The 18,055-nt window shown below is 29.2% G+C and overlaps 2 protein-coding genes across 2 annotated transcripts in view; one reads left to right on the forward strand and one right to left on the reverse strand.

The window, feature by feature from the left end:
• The window catches only part of LOC126850757 (probable multidrug resistance-associated protein lethal(2)03659), a 209,410-nt gene that overhangs the window by 130,170 nt on the left and 61,185 nt on the right, over positions 1-18,055 (reverse strand).
• The window catches only part of LOC126850951 (odorant receptor 10a-like), an 81,487-nt gene continuing 78,343 nt past the window's right edge, over positions 14,912-18,055 (forward strand). The window contains exons 1-2 of the mRNA XM_050594441.1: positions 14,912-14,917; positions 15,010-15,460. Of these exons, the coding sequence (XP_050450398.1) occupies positions 14,912-14,917; positions 15,010-15,460 (457 nt within the window). The remainder of the gene's footprint in view (positions 14,918-15,009; positions 15,461-18,055) is intronic.

An 18,055-nucleotide genomic window follows, 5' to 3' on the forward strand; every position in this document is an offset into this window, starting at 1 on the left:
TTATGAAGAATCGAATCTCTACAAGATAAGAATAAGGAAATGAATGTGAGCGAATGAATGAGCGAATGAATGGTGAGACGAAGATCAGAGACGCGATCGGATGGTGCAGATGGCGGGTTGGCTCGGTTAGGACAGATGGTCGGCTGGTAGGTTGGATCGTTCATCGGTTGTACAGACATGCGCACGATCCATCATGATTGGATAGATAGAAATCGATCGAGGAAGAAGATCGAGTCAGATGCGTCAGAAACAATTCAGAAAGAGACAAGAATTGAAGACTGAAAGAATAGATATCGAACAATGGTCTGGATGGTAATGGAAATATGGATGTAAAATCGTGGGGCATCGGAATGAATTGGAATAAAACAGATTGGATGACAGATTGGAAGACATGAAAATATGAAGAAAATTTAAAAGAAGATAAAAGAAATGAAATTATAAAATCTAAGATAAAGAAGAGAACTAACAGAGCTTGTTAAAATGGAAAGAGAAGAAAATTAAAATAATGAAAGAGAGAGGGATGGAAGTGATAGAAGGAGAGATCCAGAAAAGCATGAAGGTGGAATAGACGGTAATAGAAGAGAAAGAGAAAGAAATACCAAGAGAAGAAAAAGAGCAAAGAATAAGAATCTCAAAATATAATAAATACAAAGAGATATGAATACCAAAATTACAGAAATATCTTACAAAAGGTTGAAAAGAGGAAAAATGAAAAAAGATAACAAGATTCAGGCTAAGAAATGGAGTCAAAGAATCAAAATATTAGGAAAATGTGGAAAAAAGAATTTCAGGCAATATAGATAGAGAGTCAAAATATGGAGGCGTATATTGAATGTAGCGAATGGATAAAAAATGGCAAGCAAACTCAGGAGAAAATGATAGATATTTTAGGAGAAGAGGGATAAAAGAATGACTGGACGAGAAAATGGGAGGAGATAGATCAGGACAGGAGTAACATAGAAAATAGGTCAAAGGAGGATAAACAAAAAAAGTGATAGCAATTATATTATTCTTATTTTAAATTGCTTATATATGAATTTACATATTATATGAAGTCCAATATATTTTTTTTTTCATTGTATTCAATATAGTTTATTTAAGGCAATTATTGTATTGGAAATTTTCAATGCATTTTATTATAATCTAAAAAAGAGGAGATCATTATAACCTTTAGAGAAACCAATAAAGTCTATCTCTCTATTATTTAATTATAATCTTAAGCATTATTAAATTATATATAAAATTTTGTAAGTATTTAAATATTGTATTATTATAATCTTTTAAATGTTTTATTTAAAGCAATGTTTTATTTTTTTATATTTTAAGAAAATATTTGTCTTTTTTTGCTTCAAAGCTTCCATTGGCTTGTGATACGTGTGCCTCTTTTTTTAAGGCGGCTTACATTATTGACTATTGTAGCTATAAATATTAATATTTTTTAACAAAAATTTCACAAAAAATAGTTTAAATTATATACTTTGTAATGTTAATAAAGCTCCTTAAAAAAAAATATTTATCAGTAAAGAATTCTTTAAAATAGTCTTTTTTCAACTATTACTGGTTTCTACCCTTAATAAATAAATAATTAAATTTATAATAATTAATTAATAATTAATAAAATTATAAAATAATTAAAAAATAAAAATTATACGATATGTATAATTGATGATGATAATGATAATGATGATTATCATATTTATATTTAGATTTTATTATTATTGATCCGTCTTTGAAAATTTGTAACGAACGATATACAAAAGACTTCGAACGAGACTCAAATGAAAGCTTGAACATTGTACTTTAACATAAAAATATCAAATCTTTTACATGCAATCGGACTGTACGGGACTATCGTTCTACTTGACACATTGCGGCTACACCTAAAAACAAAACGTGCCTGAAGTTTGATTGTACCTGCGATGAAAGATTCAATACTTTTTTATTAAAATACAATGTTCAAGCTTTCATTAAAAGCTTTCAATGTTCAAGCTTTCACCCATTTGAAGTCTCTTGCACATTGGGTTCGTCTGCTAAATTTTAAAAATGATAGAAAACGCGTTTTATGGATTTCAAAATTATTTTTCTCAAAAACCTGACTTAACAGGCCATTTTATCTTGCGGATTTAGATTCAGCATTCCAAAATAAGTTAAAAAAAGTTGTTTTTATTTTAGGTACTAAAAAAGAGAAATTTGTAAAATGGTGTAATTAGAAAAATTCCTAATTTATATAGAAAGAAAGAGGTATGTATGATTATTTTACGTATAACTGTAATAATAAAAAAAAACATGAAAATGTATCATGCATTTTCTAGATAAATATACTTATTTCATGCTTTATATGCACACGAGAGCTGATCTGCGAATTAAGAGATATCCTATTTGCAATTAAAAATTTCGAAATCTTATTAATTTATAAAAAAAAAATTATTAAAAAAATAAAATAATAACATAAACGATTTACGATTTGCAGAATTAATTAATATTCATAAATTTAAAATTCTATTTGTATATGATAAGTCATTATGTAATTTATTATATGCAGAGATATACATCAGTTCGAAAAAAGAATGATTGATTTTCTATACGTCATATAAGTGCTGCTATTTGTTTGACTATGGAACTAATGTCATCTCTCAGAAATATACCTAGTTTTTAAACCGTCAATAGCTGGTTTGAAGTATGCAATTAGAATCTGTTACTTTTTTTTTATCGTATCAGTGAAACAACAGTAGTTAACAAGCAGTAATTAAACACTCCAAACTAGGCAAAACTCCTACAGAAACATTTAAAATTATGAAAAGTATTTACAGTGATTCGTGTTTAAGGCAAAGATGTTTAAGTTATATGAACGATTTCATGAAGCCTGAGAGTCATTCGGAGACGATGAGAGGAATAGTCCGCCACAAGTTAAACGACGCGGAGACCGAAATATTTTGCAAACTTCTCTTCACTAATCGTCGTGTCTTGTATAAAAGCAGTAGTACATGAGATTTTTCGTGAGATTTTTTTGATGAGAAGAAAGTTGTGAATCATTTCGTTTGCATTGTTTAAACTTGTGGCAAAACAGCCCGATCTCTTAGCGTCTCTGACGATGAGCGACTTTTGGCCTTCACGAAATTGTTACCACTTAAACACTTTTGTACGACTTAAATACGAATGACTGTACACACTTCTCATAATTTCAAATGTCTCTGTGCGTGTTTTGCCAAGTTTAATTGCCAAATTTAATTTCTGCTCGTTGTTTCATTGATAGGATAAAAAAAGTAACATATTTTAACTGCACACTAATCGATTTCAAACCGGCAATTAACGGTTTAAAAAAATAGGCGTATTTTTACGAGAAATGATATTATAAGCATCGTGGCAATCAAACAAATAACGGCATTTATACGACGTATAAAAAATCAGTCTCCTTTTTCTCCGGACTGACGACCTATATATATATGGGGTGTCTGATAATAATTGTCCCACCTATAATGTCTAGATAGAGCAAATTAAATCAAGCAGGAAAATTCTTTATCATTTTTTTGTATATCGCTTAATAAAGGAATTATTGTTGAGTAAAGTCTGGCCAATCATCGCCGAACTTTAGCCGGGCGCATGGGTGGGGCAATTATTATCACATACCTTGTATAAAACTTAAAAAAAGTTCACATATATTTCATTTAATTGAATCCTTTACACGATATTTTTAATTGATATAGCACATATACAAATGTTTGGTAATAGTCGGATCACCCGTCATGTGCAGGTAGAGAGCGTTAAATTAAATAGAAAAGTTTTGTACTATTTTGCGATCTTTACAATAGTTAATAAGATAATTATTTAAAAAGATCAGCCAATCTGCGCGAATAGAAGCGCGTGGCGAAAAAATGAAAGGGACGCTTTACAAAGGACAATAGCTACATTCAGCAGAAAAAGTTGCTTTACAAAGGACATTAGCTACATTCAGCAGAAAAAGCTGCTTTACAACTGTTGTAAAATTCGTGAATCTGATTGATATATGCTCTTAGATCTAGCCAAGATTAAGAGTATACGCCAATCTGATTCACGATTTTCGCAATAGTTGCAAAGCAGCTTTTTCTGTTTAATGCAGCAGCTATTGGCTATGTACGATCGGCACGTAACTATATATGACTGTATACGAGCGACTGGAGCCCCGCCAATCGTATATAGCTATTGTCCTTTGTAGAGTAGCTAATCTTTTAAATTAATATTTCATTAATTATTGTGAAAATCGCAAAATAATATAGGACTTTTCTATTTAACCCTACCTACGACGGGTGATCCGGCTATTATGGGATACCTTATATATCTATATCATCAAACGTAGTGTTGCAATGTCAATATATTTAAATATTTTTTTACATACAGAAATTTAAATTCAATTTTTTTAAAATAATTTTTACAAAAAATAGTGACATCCCTCTAAAAAAAATCTCTAAAGTAAAAAATATACGCCACGTATATAAAAAAATTTGAACTTCTACGCAGCAAAAAATTTGAAAAAATAAAAGTAGGTGAGATCAACACAACTAGCCTGGATAAATTATATAAGCTACCAAATTATAATAGACACCAAATAAATTAGAATTCTTTTAATTTTTAAAGTATTTTTTACATGATGTAGTTTGAAAGAAAGTTTAAAAGAAAACTTTATATGCAAATTCTAATTCACATAAACAATCTTTAGAAGAAATTAGGATATCTGAGTCACATTAAAATATATATTTCATAAAATATATTTCATAAAATATACAATATCTTGAATAAAATATAAAATCTTACACAAAATATATAAAAATTAATATTTTGTCTATAAGTTTTATTAGATTTTATTAGATTCATCTATGATAAATGTCTTTTTTGTTACTTTTACGTTTTTCTTATAAAATTTTATAAAGATGTACTTTATGGATATAATGTTTTAAAAAATTCTTTATATCTGAAAATATATTTCGTATATATGCGTATCTATTGTAAATTATGTATACATATCACACACAGATCATATGCATATAAAAAATACATACATACACAATTGCAAAAGTGTAAAATACATAATCATTACATGTTATTTGATAATATACGTATTTAATGTAAAAGTTTTTAATTTTAAAACATAATACAATAAAAGAATTAAATTTTATGATGTTTTGTTTTTAATTTTCTAATGTTATTTTTTTACTGTATAAAATAAAAATTTAATTATAAAATAAATATTTTTACATATAAAAATATACATAAATATAAATATAAAATATAAATATAAATATAAATATAAATATAAATATAAATATAAATATAAATATAAATATAAATATAAATATAAATATAAATATAAATATAAATATAAATATAAATATAAATATAAATATAAATATAAATATAAATATAAATATAAATATAAATATAAATATAAATATAAATATAAATATAAATATAAATATAAATATAAATATAAATATATAAATATATAATATATATAAATATATAAATATATAAATTACTTGTAGGAATATCGTTATATAAGAGAAAATGTATATGTGAATTGTACGATGTCGTTTAAAGTTGTTTGGCACATCGTAATTAATAAGAAACATTTGTAAATTTAACGATGCATTAATAAATGTGATATCTACACATTTGTACAACTTAAAAGCAATTAACAATGCGAGATAATTTCTATCAAAAATTGCACTTTTTATACATGTTGCATACGCAAAACGTACGAAAATCTCGTATTTTAAATTTTAATAATTAGAAAAAATAACAAAAAAGTAATGATAAGTTAATACAAAGTAGAAGACCACTTTAGGAATTCTATTAAAAAAAAAACACGAAATTATTAACTGTTTAGTTTTAGAAATACAATAATAAAAAATCTCACAGTATCCTTGTTGTTCACCGAAAATTAAACAGACAGATGATGCTCGCGAACATTGCGGGCAATAGCGTATAAAATGCTCAAGTTTTTAATCAGTAATAGTAAGTAATTGGATGTTTTAACGTTGATTTACAGTATAAAATTTTGGATTGTACTGTCACGATATAACTATCTTAACTGATACTCGATTTCATGCGAAAGTTTACTTTAGCTTATGACTTTATATAACACAAGATGTATTGCCTTGTGTATACACTTACCGTACGAGTAAAGTTTATAAGCATTCAATAAACTAAGAAAAGATATGATGCTTTAAATGTTCGTCTCTTTAGACAGTATATAATTCAAACGCGTACAAAAATAAAATCAGATTCACTGCATAAAAGCACTCACAAATAAAATGACATGTATCGCTTGCTACAGATTTGATGGAGAATGAAGATGGTCAACTATTTTATACTTCACAATTAGACATAATTAAAGCGCGCGTCAGATGCGCGTCACAACTTATACAACTTCGGTATTCTCATAAACATATCTCGGGCGTCTGGTGCCAACCGCCATGTGTGAAAGCCGGACATTTCATTGGCTATGTTATTTACTGACCTTTTATTTCTTTAATAGTTTTCCAATTAAAGCAGATCTGCATAATTCTAAAAATATTTAATGATGTCATAAAGCCCTTTTTTGTTAATGCATGATCAAAATTAAAAATATATGATCGATATTTGTTTTAGAAAATTAGCAGTTTAATCTAAATGCGCTACATGATATAAATTCATTTAACATATTTATTGCATTAACATTGAAATAATAAATCCAAAAAATCAATTATAGAAGACAAAAATTAATCATAATATTAAAAAATACCTTAAATCATATATTATAAATCAAATTTTAGAAATGTAAACAAATATGTTTGTGTTAATACAATATCTACACATATATCTACACTTATATATTTACACTGTACATATATCCACATCACAAAGTAAACTAGCTGTGTATATGTATACGCGCACGCTTGTGTGCGTGCGTATGATTTGTGTTCGCGCGCGAATGTATGCGTCGTGTGTGTCTGTATGCACGCCACAAATTGTATTTTTATACAAATTGCAAACATTTTATTATTTATTTAATTGAAACAGCGTATACGATACATATATTAAATTTTTGTATATATTGTTTTACAATCAAGACTTGAAAAATACTATTTCTTAATACTAGCTTCTGTTACGTCCTGGCGACTCCACGATTCCTTCCTTCCGCAAAGTTGTGGCAATCATCTATTGGTGATAAAAATGAGTCGTTTAATAAACAAAGCAATCTTGCGCCACGCATTTCGTAAATTCTTAGTCACTAACTATATCTATAAAGAACCGTGAGAAAGATGCAAGAAGATTGGTGATGAAACCATGCCGATCCCTTCAAATAAATAAAAACTGATAAATATCTCTTGCAATAGAATTTCCTGGCAGAAAAATAAAGCAATACTAAAAAAATAATAAATTTCTTCTAACAAAATTCCTTCTAACGCAACTGGATCAATAACAATAAAACTATCTCAACGAAATACTTAATAACAGATACTTAATAAAACAGAGTCGTACCATTTGATAAAAGTAAGATCATAAGAAAATAAATTTTTTCCTAATCATAAGGAAATAAGATCTTTTCTAACCAAACCATGTGCGCGAGAGTCCGCTAGAAAAGGCAATAATCGAGGGAAACTGATATCAAACTCATCAATCAATGATTATCGCAAGTAAAAAATGAAAAGTAGGAGAAACACCCCGCCTAATAAGAACACTGGGAGATAATTTTTAATTCGTTAAATTTTCGGAAGATCCCTACTTCTAAAAATTAGAACATACCTCCGGAAGAAAACTATAAAAAGGAGACTCACAAAACTCAATAGTTCAGATTTCAATCAAGACTTTAGACAATAATCAAGACTTCAGACTTCGTTCGCTCACCAGTTTATTATTACCGCAGTCTTATTTTGTGCTTGTGCATAGTGAGTTATGAGTTAGTTACTTGTGCAATCAGTCCTCACTTGGCATCATCTTCGGAGCAACCCAATCTACAATCACGAATCGAGCATCTAGCTACCGACATGAGACGCAGAACGAAACTCCGCACTAATTCGCCATCCCTCCGACTCCGAATCACTATTTTAAAAAAATAAGTCTCATTAAATAATTCTCCTTTTTCTTCTTTTATTTTATGTTCTATTTAAATTAAACTGTTCCGTAAGATGTTTTATTTTTTTAAATCATTAACTCATTACGTAATAGCCGTAATAAACTTTAGAAAATTTTAAAAATCTAACTTAACTCATATGCGAGCGATCAATTTTATATTTCCGACCATTCTGCACACACACACACATGTTTATTTTATTTTATTAACATTAACAAAATTATTGTAATAACCAATTAGAGTTTAATTAATAATGATAGAATCCACTCCCTCACTCTGACCGACGGCCTCCGCATAAACCTCCGTAACACCTGCGAATAAATGAACACTCACATATACAGTCACACATACATTCATATACTTAAAGATAGTTTTTCTTTTATATTATTAATATTAAATCATAAAAACATGACTCAACTTTCCTATTTATTTAACGAATAAATGTATATTTTTATTTAACCAATCTAAATATTTCTTGACCCCTCTCTTGTTCTCAGTAAAAGATCACACTAGGTCCCATCCCGAGTAATAGGGATTAAATTCCTCGATTAAAAAGGGATCACCGAATAAAACGTCTGAATAAACAGAGTAGCGACGAATACAGTCGTTTACCTGATTTTCAGACCTTCAAGTTCGCTCGACCTGATTCTTATGCCCGCAAGGCGTTTGATTTCGGGATAATTTAAATAGTTGTTGCGCCCTTCCTTGTGATCCACCCTTCCGACAGTCTGGACGTAACACGTCTTTAAATTATGTATTTATTAATAGTTGAGTCTAGTAGATGCTATGCTATTACTGGCTACGTACTCTCGTAGTAATGTTACTATTTGATTGTTTCGTTTCACTATTTGGTTCCCGACTGATAATTATTTATTTACGTTAATGGACGTCTCAACGATGATCTTGGCCTTGACATATATTGTTAAGAACATAACCTTGAGTAACTTAAAAATTATTTATATATAAATTTTTATTACTTTTTTAAATGTTCAAATCATGTTTTTTTAATGAAAATAAGGAAACATTGTTATAGACTAAAATTAATTAATTAAATTAATTAATTTTTATAAAATATATTAATTGAATTAATTAATTTTAGTCTATAACGAGATTTCTCTACTTCCATCAAAGAAATGGTTTAAACATTTAAAAAGTAATTAAAACATATATATACATATATATACATATATATATATATATATATATATATATATATATAAACATATAAATATTTTTAATACTATTAATAATAAAACTCTCGAAGTTGGGCCTATACACCGATAATCTTGATTTTAATATATGTTGTCAAGAAAGTTCTTCTGAGTAATTCTCCGCAAGAATTAAGTGGCGGACGGCATTAATCTAGAAAATATAATTATACAGAAAGATAATTATACAAAAAAAGGGCAAACTCATGTATGACTTTGACTTTGAAATATGTTGTCAAGGTCATCGCCCTAAATGACTCTGATCTTGAAAAAAGTAGTTGTCACGATCCATTCAAAAGTTATAAAGCAATAAAGAGTGAATTTTACTTCTTGCAAAGTACATGCGTGGACACAATGAGTTTGCCCCCCGTCCCTTATGGGGGGCAACACTTCCAAAAGATATAACCTAACCCAAATCCATTTCTGATTTAATTTTATACCTCTTTTTTCGAACTATAAACAGGGGTTCCACGTATGAAACTTTAATTTGTTATATCTTCTAAACTAATGCCGTCTGCCACTTAATTCTTGTGGTTAATTCTTCTGTTGAACGGTCATTATCCCCACTTTTTATTCCAAAACTCAGGTTTCAAGGGTCATATTAGTATTGTTTTGTCCATACATTATTTTGCAGTATATCACTGAGAGATAGCTTGTTGTTGGACAATTATATTGTTATTCCCACTCACACTACTTATAATTAAATATGTTTAGCATATATGACAGAGTTGTGTGTGTGTGTGTGTGTGTGTGTGTGCGTGTCGTGTGCGTGTGCGTGTCGTGTGCGTGTGCGTGTGCGTGTGCGTGTGCGTGTGCGTGTGCGTGTGCGTGTGCGTGCGTGCGTGCGTGCGTGCGTGCGTGCGTGTGCGAGCGCGAGCGCGAGCGCAAATGCGAGTGCGCGTGTGAGTGTGAGTGTACGTGTGTGTGTGTATGCGCGCGTGCGCGTTATTTCAAGGTTATTTATTATTAGCTTCTATTGTAATAAAAGCCTCTATTGTAATAAAAAGTAATTTATCATTTTAATGTTTTCCGTTTAATTCTAAATTCTTTTAAAATTGTTTTTTAGGATCATATTATTATACATATTTGAATATACAGGGTGTATAAAAAGTAAGTTTATTAAAAGTTCCATATTCTCGTAGGCCTTCTTCAGACCTTTTCAAAGCATTATAATTTTTTTCACTTTGAGTAAGCGATTTCGAAGTTATTAAGCTTTTTATGATAAGATAACCAGCCAACAACTGTGGCAATTTCGTGACTTGTATTTCAGACATTAGTAACATTAAAATAATACTAATGTACTAAATTTATAACAACACTAAAATTTACCTTTGAATCATTTCAAATCAATTGCAATGAATTTGATGTAGATTGTAGAGCACATTACTTGTACATGATACGCGTTGTTTCGTACGGAAAAGATAAATAATTTTTTTTTCTTTTTTATTAAATTATCGATTTTGTTATGTAATTAACACAAATTTTTATTTATTGGATAAACATTTGGCTGGCTGAATACTTCTTTGATTTTGCCTTGGCTGGCTGGATATTCCTTTGATCTTGTCTTGATTGACTGGACATCTTATCATAAAAAGCTTGATAACTTCGAAACGGCTTACTCAAAGTAAAAAAAATTATAGTGCTTTAAAAAGGTCTGAAGAAGGCGTACAAGAATGTGCAATAAAAAATAGGGAGTATTTAAAAAATTCAAAGTGACCTTGTCCTGACTTTGGCGACACCAAGGTCAAACTCATAGTATCAATAAATACATTTTTTGAAACCCTACTTTTATTTGAAACACTTTTTTTCTAAAATGCTTAATTTTTGAGATATTTTACAGTCCCAGTACTTTTTATACACCCTGTATATTAATGCCAACTGTAATAAACAAAAAAAAATTGTGTACCTTTAGTTTAAAAAAATGAAGACCTGAGAAATTCTGAGAAATATAATCTTGAAAATAAAATTTTTCTGTCCATATATATACATGTGTTGAGTGTGTGTGTATTATTGCGTCCGCGCAACGACTTCGAGACAAATCGAATCGCGCAAGACAAAATCGGCACTCACGCTCCGCATCCTAAATAATAACACTTATTATAAATAATTAAAGGAATTTTAATACAACACAGAACACAGAATACAGAACACGGAACAGATAAACTCGTTTGTAATAAATAACGTCCATGCGGAATCAAATCCGCCGCGAGACTAAGATGGCGACTCGAAACACAAGATGTCTGTCGTTGTTTATCAACAACGTCCCCGGCAATGCGCTTGGAGATCTCTTGGAGTTGGCATAATCCAGAGATGCACAGCGCCAACAGTATGTATGCGTGCACACGCGCGTGTGCATGCGCGCTTCTGTGTACATAACGCTGAATTCTCGCGTCCTAGCAACCACATATCAATGCTATGTCTCTTCTCATTATGCACTTTTTATTCGCACAAATTGGCCGACTTTTTTAAATTAATTTCTCAATAATTATTACGAAAATTGCAAAATGGAAAAAGAACTTTCTCCTGGATTTCTCTACCTGCTCACGAGATGTGATATGATTATTATCGGACACGCTATATACTAAGTAAAAATTAGATAGTAAAGGTAATTGGCCAAAAGTTGAATAGTCGAGATATTTTATACTTTAATATAACTTTACATAAATTATGAAATATCTTGTAAAATATTTAATGTTCGATTATCTTACTTCAATATTTTTATGCATAAAATAATGAGAATCAATTGGTGTAAAGAATTTATATAATTATTTTCAAGAAAAAAATATCAAATTGCCAAGAACAATTATAAAAGCATTATCTCTATTACCGGAGTTGTAACAATAATTTGTGGCAGGAAATAAAATGGAAATCTTAAAGCCGCATAGAGAAATTACTTCTTGTGTAATAGTGAAATAATATAAAATTAAACAGTAAGAGTCAATTATCATATCAAGACTTACCGATGGAAGATTCATCGTATATAGATAGAAAAAATAAATTGCTCGACGGTGCGCTGAATTGTCACATTACGTGGTATGACTTAAATATAAATTGCCGACATAAATTCTCGCATGAATGAAGAAAACAATAAAGTACAAACCAAAAGAGATCAACAAGGCAAACATAATTATAACAAGGAAAAAAAAGTAAAGATAAAAGGCGATTAATTTAGAATTTTTTTAATATTTCAATAATCGGAAAATATGAAGGATTAAGTGATTCAATGTTGCTCTGCAGATTTAGGCTCAATTTTTGCCTTTTAATAAACGACATTTCTGACATAAGTCTTCAATGAGGTAAATATGTATATTAACGCCGACCTCATCGATTTCAATGACTTTGATATGTTGTCAAGGACATGACTCTAAGTAGCTTGTAAAAAATTTTAGCCGTAGCTCATTGTTTACAAAGTTATTAATAATTTAAGTTTATGACTTTTCAAGCGGAGCAAAGTTTAATGCAAACCTATGTGTCTAGTTTTTTGATAGTGAAGCCCTCCCCGCAGAATAAAACATACTGCCTTCACGCATATATTTTTTAATGAAAATTCCGCATGGGTTTACAACTTTTCACAAAGCGAGGTTCAACTCGTGTACAAGCCATATAGAATCTCACTTTGCTTTAAAAAGTATATGCGTGGACACAGTGGGTTTCGCCCTCCCCCTGCGAGGGAAGAGGTCTCTATCATAAAATTAGACACATAAGTTCGCGACTCTCACTTCGCGTGAAAAGTTGTAAACTCATATGAAACCTTTCTTCGCATTTGAAAGTATATGCATAGAACAGTGGGTTCCGCCTTCTCTACGGGGAGACTCCTTTCGGAAGAAATAACCTAACTCAAACTTATTTCTGATTTAAAACTAAAATTTGGTTTGGGTTAAGTTATATTTTGCGGAGCTCCCTCATAATAGCCACTTTTTTTGCGATATGAACTGAACCTCATTTTGCATTCAAAGTTACAAATCCATTTAAAATTGTACCTCGCTTCTCGTGAAAAGTCATAAACTTAAATTGTTAATAACTTTGTAATAAACGAGCGACAGCTAAAATTTTTTGCAGGTTACTTAAAGTCATGTCCTTGACAACATATGTCAAAGTCATTGAAATCGGTGAGGTCGACGCTAATATGCATATTTGTTACGTTTTTTTTCTAAAGGCCTCGGTTTTTTTACGCAAAAAACTATTAACCCTCTATGGGCCGAATTTTTGTTTTAAATCCTGTCCTGATGTTAATTAAATTTAAATAAATTTTGTTTTAAATTTTAAAAAAATTTGTTTTAAATATTTAAATTGTTTTAAATATTCACTATGTGACTTTCAAGTCACGCGGCCTATAATGTTCGCATAATTATTTGGTAAAATATCGATAAATTGAAATGTGACCTGAAAGTTACACGGGCCCATAGAGGGTTAAATTCAAAATGACGCCAAAATTTTTTTTATAAAACTAAGGTCAAATTTGAATTTCTATATAGACTTAAAAAGATGAACACTTTCACATTTTGAATATTTTTGTAGGACTTTCCAAAAGAGAGTAACGATTTTCTAAAAATTAACTTTTTCGAACTTTGATCCTAAATAACTCCCGAACGAATTAACATATCATCCTCCTGGTTTGTGCCAAAAATTTTCTATTTTTATGCCTTTCAAATGATATACTACAATGAGAGGCTTCATTTGAAATTTTTAAGTTGAGTTCTTCTTGGAGCATCTCCTTTGAAAAACAACTCTCTCCAACTACTTTAAAAGAGTAGCCCCTCGAAATGATTAAACACGTTCACAGATTTTCATAATTTGGAGTCATTTCCGAAATATAGGGGACAGACTTTTGTCAACAAAAGTAAATACTTTATGAGACGCGCGCGTGTGTGTATGTGTATGCGCATGCGTGCGGATGCATGCGCGCGTGTATGTGTATGTGTGTGTACAAGATATTATATAAAAATATAGTATGTATAATGTTGTTAATTTTTTAAGCTAATCTTACAAATAATTTTGGCTGTCCAAAAGGAATGATTTTATTTCTTTAAATTTCTGTCTTTCAATACTAATACAAAATAAATATTTTATATTTGTTAAATTTATATTAATTTGAACAAAAAATATATATCACATTTAGACGTTATTTAAATTTTTATATGTTATATTATATATTACGTTAATTTTTAATTATATTTTTATACAAAATGCATTTATTTTATTATATTTTGATAACTTTAGAATATTTTTATTAAGAAATGCTTGTCAGATAATTGAACAATTTAAGAAATACATGCTTTTTTTTATTACAATCTTCTATTACAAATCTTTGTTTCGATGTTACGACTAGAGTAATACTGCTTGCAATTATTTTTATACCGAAAATTCATGAAACCTACCTAAACAGTTCGCTTTGAGTTCATCTTGCGGCGCTTAAACTGAAAACGCAGGTGAATCGAGTAGCACGTTTATATATAATTCATACGCTAATTTCGGGTGCAATTATTGTCTGTTTTATGATTACTTATTTCCCGATTCTATAGACAGTTCTAAGCATTAAGGCAGACTTTAGGAAAGTATATTGTTTTAGTGCAGTCTCAGGCGAACATTCAAAGAAAGAACAGTGTAAAGCGTGATGCAGGTACGTTATATACAGATTTTTTTCAATATTGCATTATAAAAAACTAAGACATTTTTAAAATTAATTATATATAAATTTATCTTGTATCATAGACTCAAAAAGATTTGGATCATGCAGCTGAGGTGCTGTTATGGAACAAACAATTAATGTCGATGTTGGGTCTTTGGCCTTTCCGGACTAATAATTTTATATTCTTTATTAATTTTGGCTACTTCAGTTTTCTTATGATTCTAGAGTATTTGGATTTGTTTCTTTTTATCAATGATCTTGAACACGTGATCATGAACTTAACAGAGAACATGGCATTTTCACAAATATTTGTACGAATGAGTATGTTACGATTATATAACTGTGAAATAGGTGAAGTCATAACAGAAGCTATGAAGGACTTTGATAAAATGAGTTATAAAACCGCCGAAGAAATCAAGACATTTATCACATATAATGCTAAGTCAAAGATCTTTGTTAAGCTGTTGATTGTGTTCATCGCGTTGACAGCTTCGTCATATTATTTAACTCCAATTATAATTATACTCGGAACTGGTACGTCATATTCGTGCTTTTACGTAATTTTATTTTAGCATGTCTAGGAAAAGTATATATACTAAATAAAACAATGTGTGAAATCTTGTTAAACACACATACACACAATCCGTGCATGTGTATTGTATATATGTATTATACATGTTTATTTATATAGTGTAAGTATACATGTTTATTTATATACACAGGATGAGTTACATTAAAAATGGTTTATCAGTAATTAGTACTTTATGATTGCAAAGAGCAGCAATGGTTTGTAACATTTAAAATTTTTTTAGATAGAGTAGTTCTTAAACATCAAGATCATCTTAGTTTTCTAAATAAAACAATTTATTGTTGTCTTCATAATCATATGAAGTATGAAATGACGAATGCAATAATATATATGTATATATTATTGTATGACCTTGAATTGATCTTGACTAATAAAGTCTATCTACCATATTTTGATATTTAATTTTTAATACTATTTAATACTAAATAATTTGCAATAATTATATTTATTTTGGTTTTATTTTATTATTTGTGAACATGAGAGAGATAGAGATATTAATTGAAGACATGGCAATTATACAGAAATGCACCAGCATTGCAAACAGAATATTACTCTAATCGAATATATAAATCACATATTGTATTTCAACAACTAGGAAAATACTTTTTATGTATAAGTAGAGCAACTAAAAATTAAAAAATTAAAAAAAGAGCAATGATGTGATAATTGTTGACATATTAGCATTGGCAAATTTCTAGAGAAATTGCAATTAATACTGGCATAAGCCAAAATTATGTATGCACTGCAATTTTTATTACACAAATTTGCAAGAATTTTACTAAATAATACAAATTTCGCATAAATTTTTCTAATTGGTTTAACAAAAAATAGATTAGAATAAATTATTTTGCATAATATTTTTAGATAAAATAAAACAATATTTATTTATATTCTTATAAAGAATATTGTTATGTAGACAATATTATTATATAGACAAATGTCCTCTATAGACAATAGAGAATAGACATAATATACATTATTTTTAAGCATTTATATAGAATTTTATTAAATGCACATTTTCTTTTAACTATTAGAAGATTGCTTTGATACAAAATGTATGAATATAATTTGAATAATATGATGGTGCACCATCGCATTATGCAGATTTTTCGTTATACAACACACACTAAATTAGAAAAAAAAATATTAAACTTTATATATGTATATTGAACGAGGAGTTCTATTATAACTCTTGAGTAGAGGAAGTAATCTTACGAAGAGAAAATTTATTCACGAATCACTCTGTTTTTCAAATATATATAATGAAAGTTTTTTAAAAGTAAAAAGTGTCTGTTAAAAGTTTAGCAAAAGTCGTTATAAATAAGCATGACCTAAGCCATTTTCGCTTATAAAATCTAATAGAATCAGATATAAGATGTTCATATGATCAAATAGTATTTTTAATTAATAAATATCAAAGTTCTTATCTAATATGTGTGTAATAAATTTTTATCTTTTCTTATTTTTTTGGGTGTACTTCCGAATAATCCCTGCTCCCGATTGACCTGAAATTTTACACATAAATTCTATTCAATACGAAAAATAAATCGTGCGTAGTCCCAACTTCGGGAAATGAAAAAAAAAAAATTTATGAGCACTTATCGATTAAAATCGATACTATATGATATAAACAACATATATAATATATAATATATATAATATATGTGATAATTCTCTATTCAATGTGGGAAATCTGAAGCATTGAATGATGAAAATAGACATATAAGATCTACCTCCTGTCGCTTGCCCCGTAAGAGAAGGGGATGGAACCCACTGCATTCACGCATATACTTTTTAATGCAAAGCGAGGTTTCACATGGGTTTACAACTTTCCACGCACACCTATTTCTAATTTAAAACTAAAATTTGGTTTGGGTTAGGTTATATCTTCCGGAAGTAGAGCCTCCCCCATAGGGGAGGAATGGAACCCACTCCATCCACGCATATACTTTTTAATGCGAAATGAAGTTCCACATAGGTTTACAATTTTCCACGCGAAGCGAGATTTCACATGGATTTCCAACTTTCCACGTAAATCTATTTTTGATTTAAAACTAAAATTTGATTTGAGTTTGGTTATATTTTTCGGAAGTGGAAGATATATATGTTGTATATATCATATAGAGTTGAGTTTAGTTGATAAAAGCTGTTTTATATAATTTTTTTTTTTATTTCTCGAAGTTGGGACCATGCGCGATTTATTTCTTGCATTGAATAGAATTTATGTGTAAAATTACACGTCAATCGGGAGCAGGGATCATTCGGAAGTATATCCATATTATTTATCATAAAATATATTTATTATCCTTTAATTTTAATAAGATAAATATGCATAAAAAGTCACACTTCACTGATTTAATCGCCACTTAGATATGTTGTAAGGGGGAATATTTTGAGTAATTTCCCGCAAGAATCAAGTGGCGGTCGGCATTAGTTCAGAAGATATAACAAATTAAAGTTTCACAATTTTAATTCTGTAAACAAACTTTATTTTTCTTTTTTTATTATAAAGTAAAAAAAATAAAGTTTCATTTACATTG

Source organism: Cataglyphis hispanica, chromosome 7 (assembly GCF_021464435.1).
Source record: "Cataglyphis hispanica isolate Lineage 1 chromosome 7, ULB_Chis1_1.0, whole genome shotgun sequence".
NCBI lineage: Eukaryota > Metazoa > Arthropoda > Insecta > Hymenoptera > Formicidae > Cataglyphis > Cataglyphis hispanica.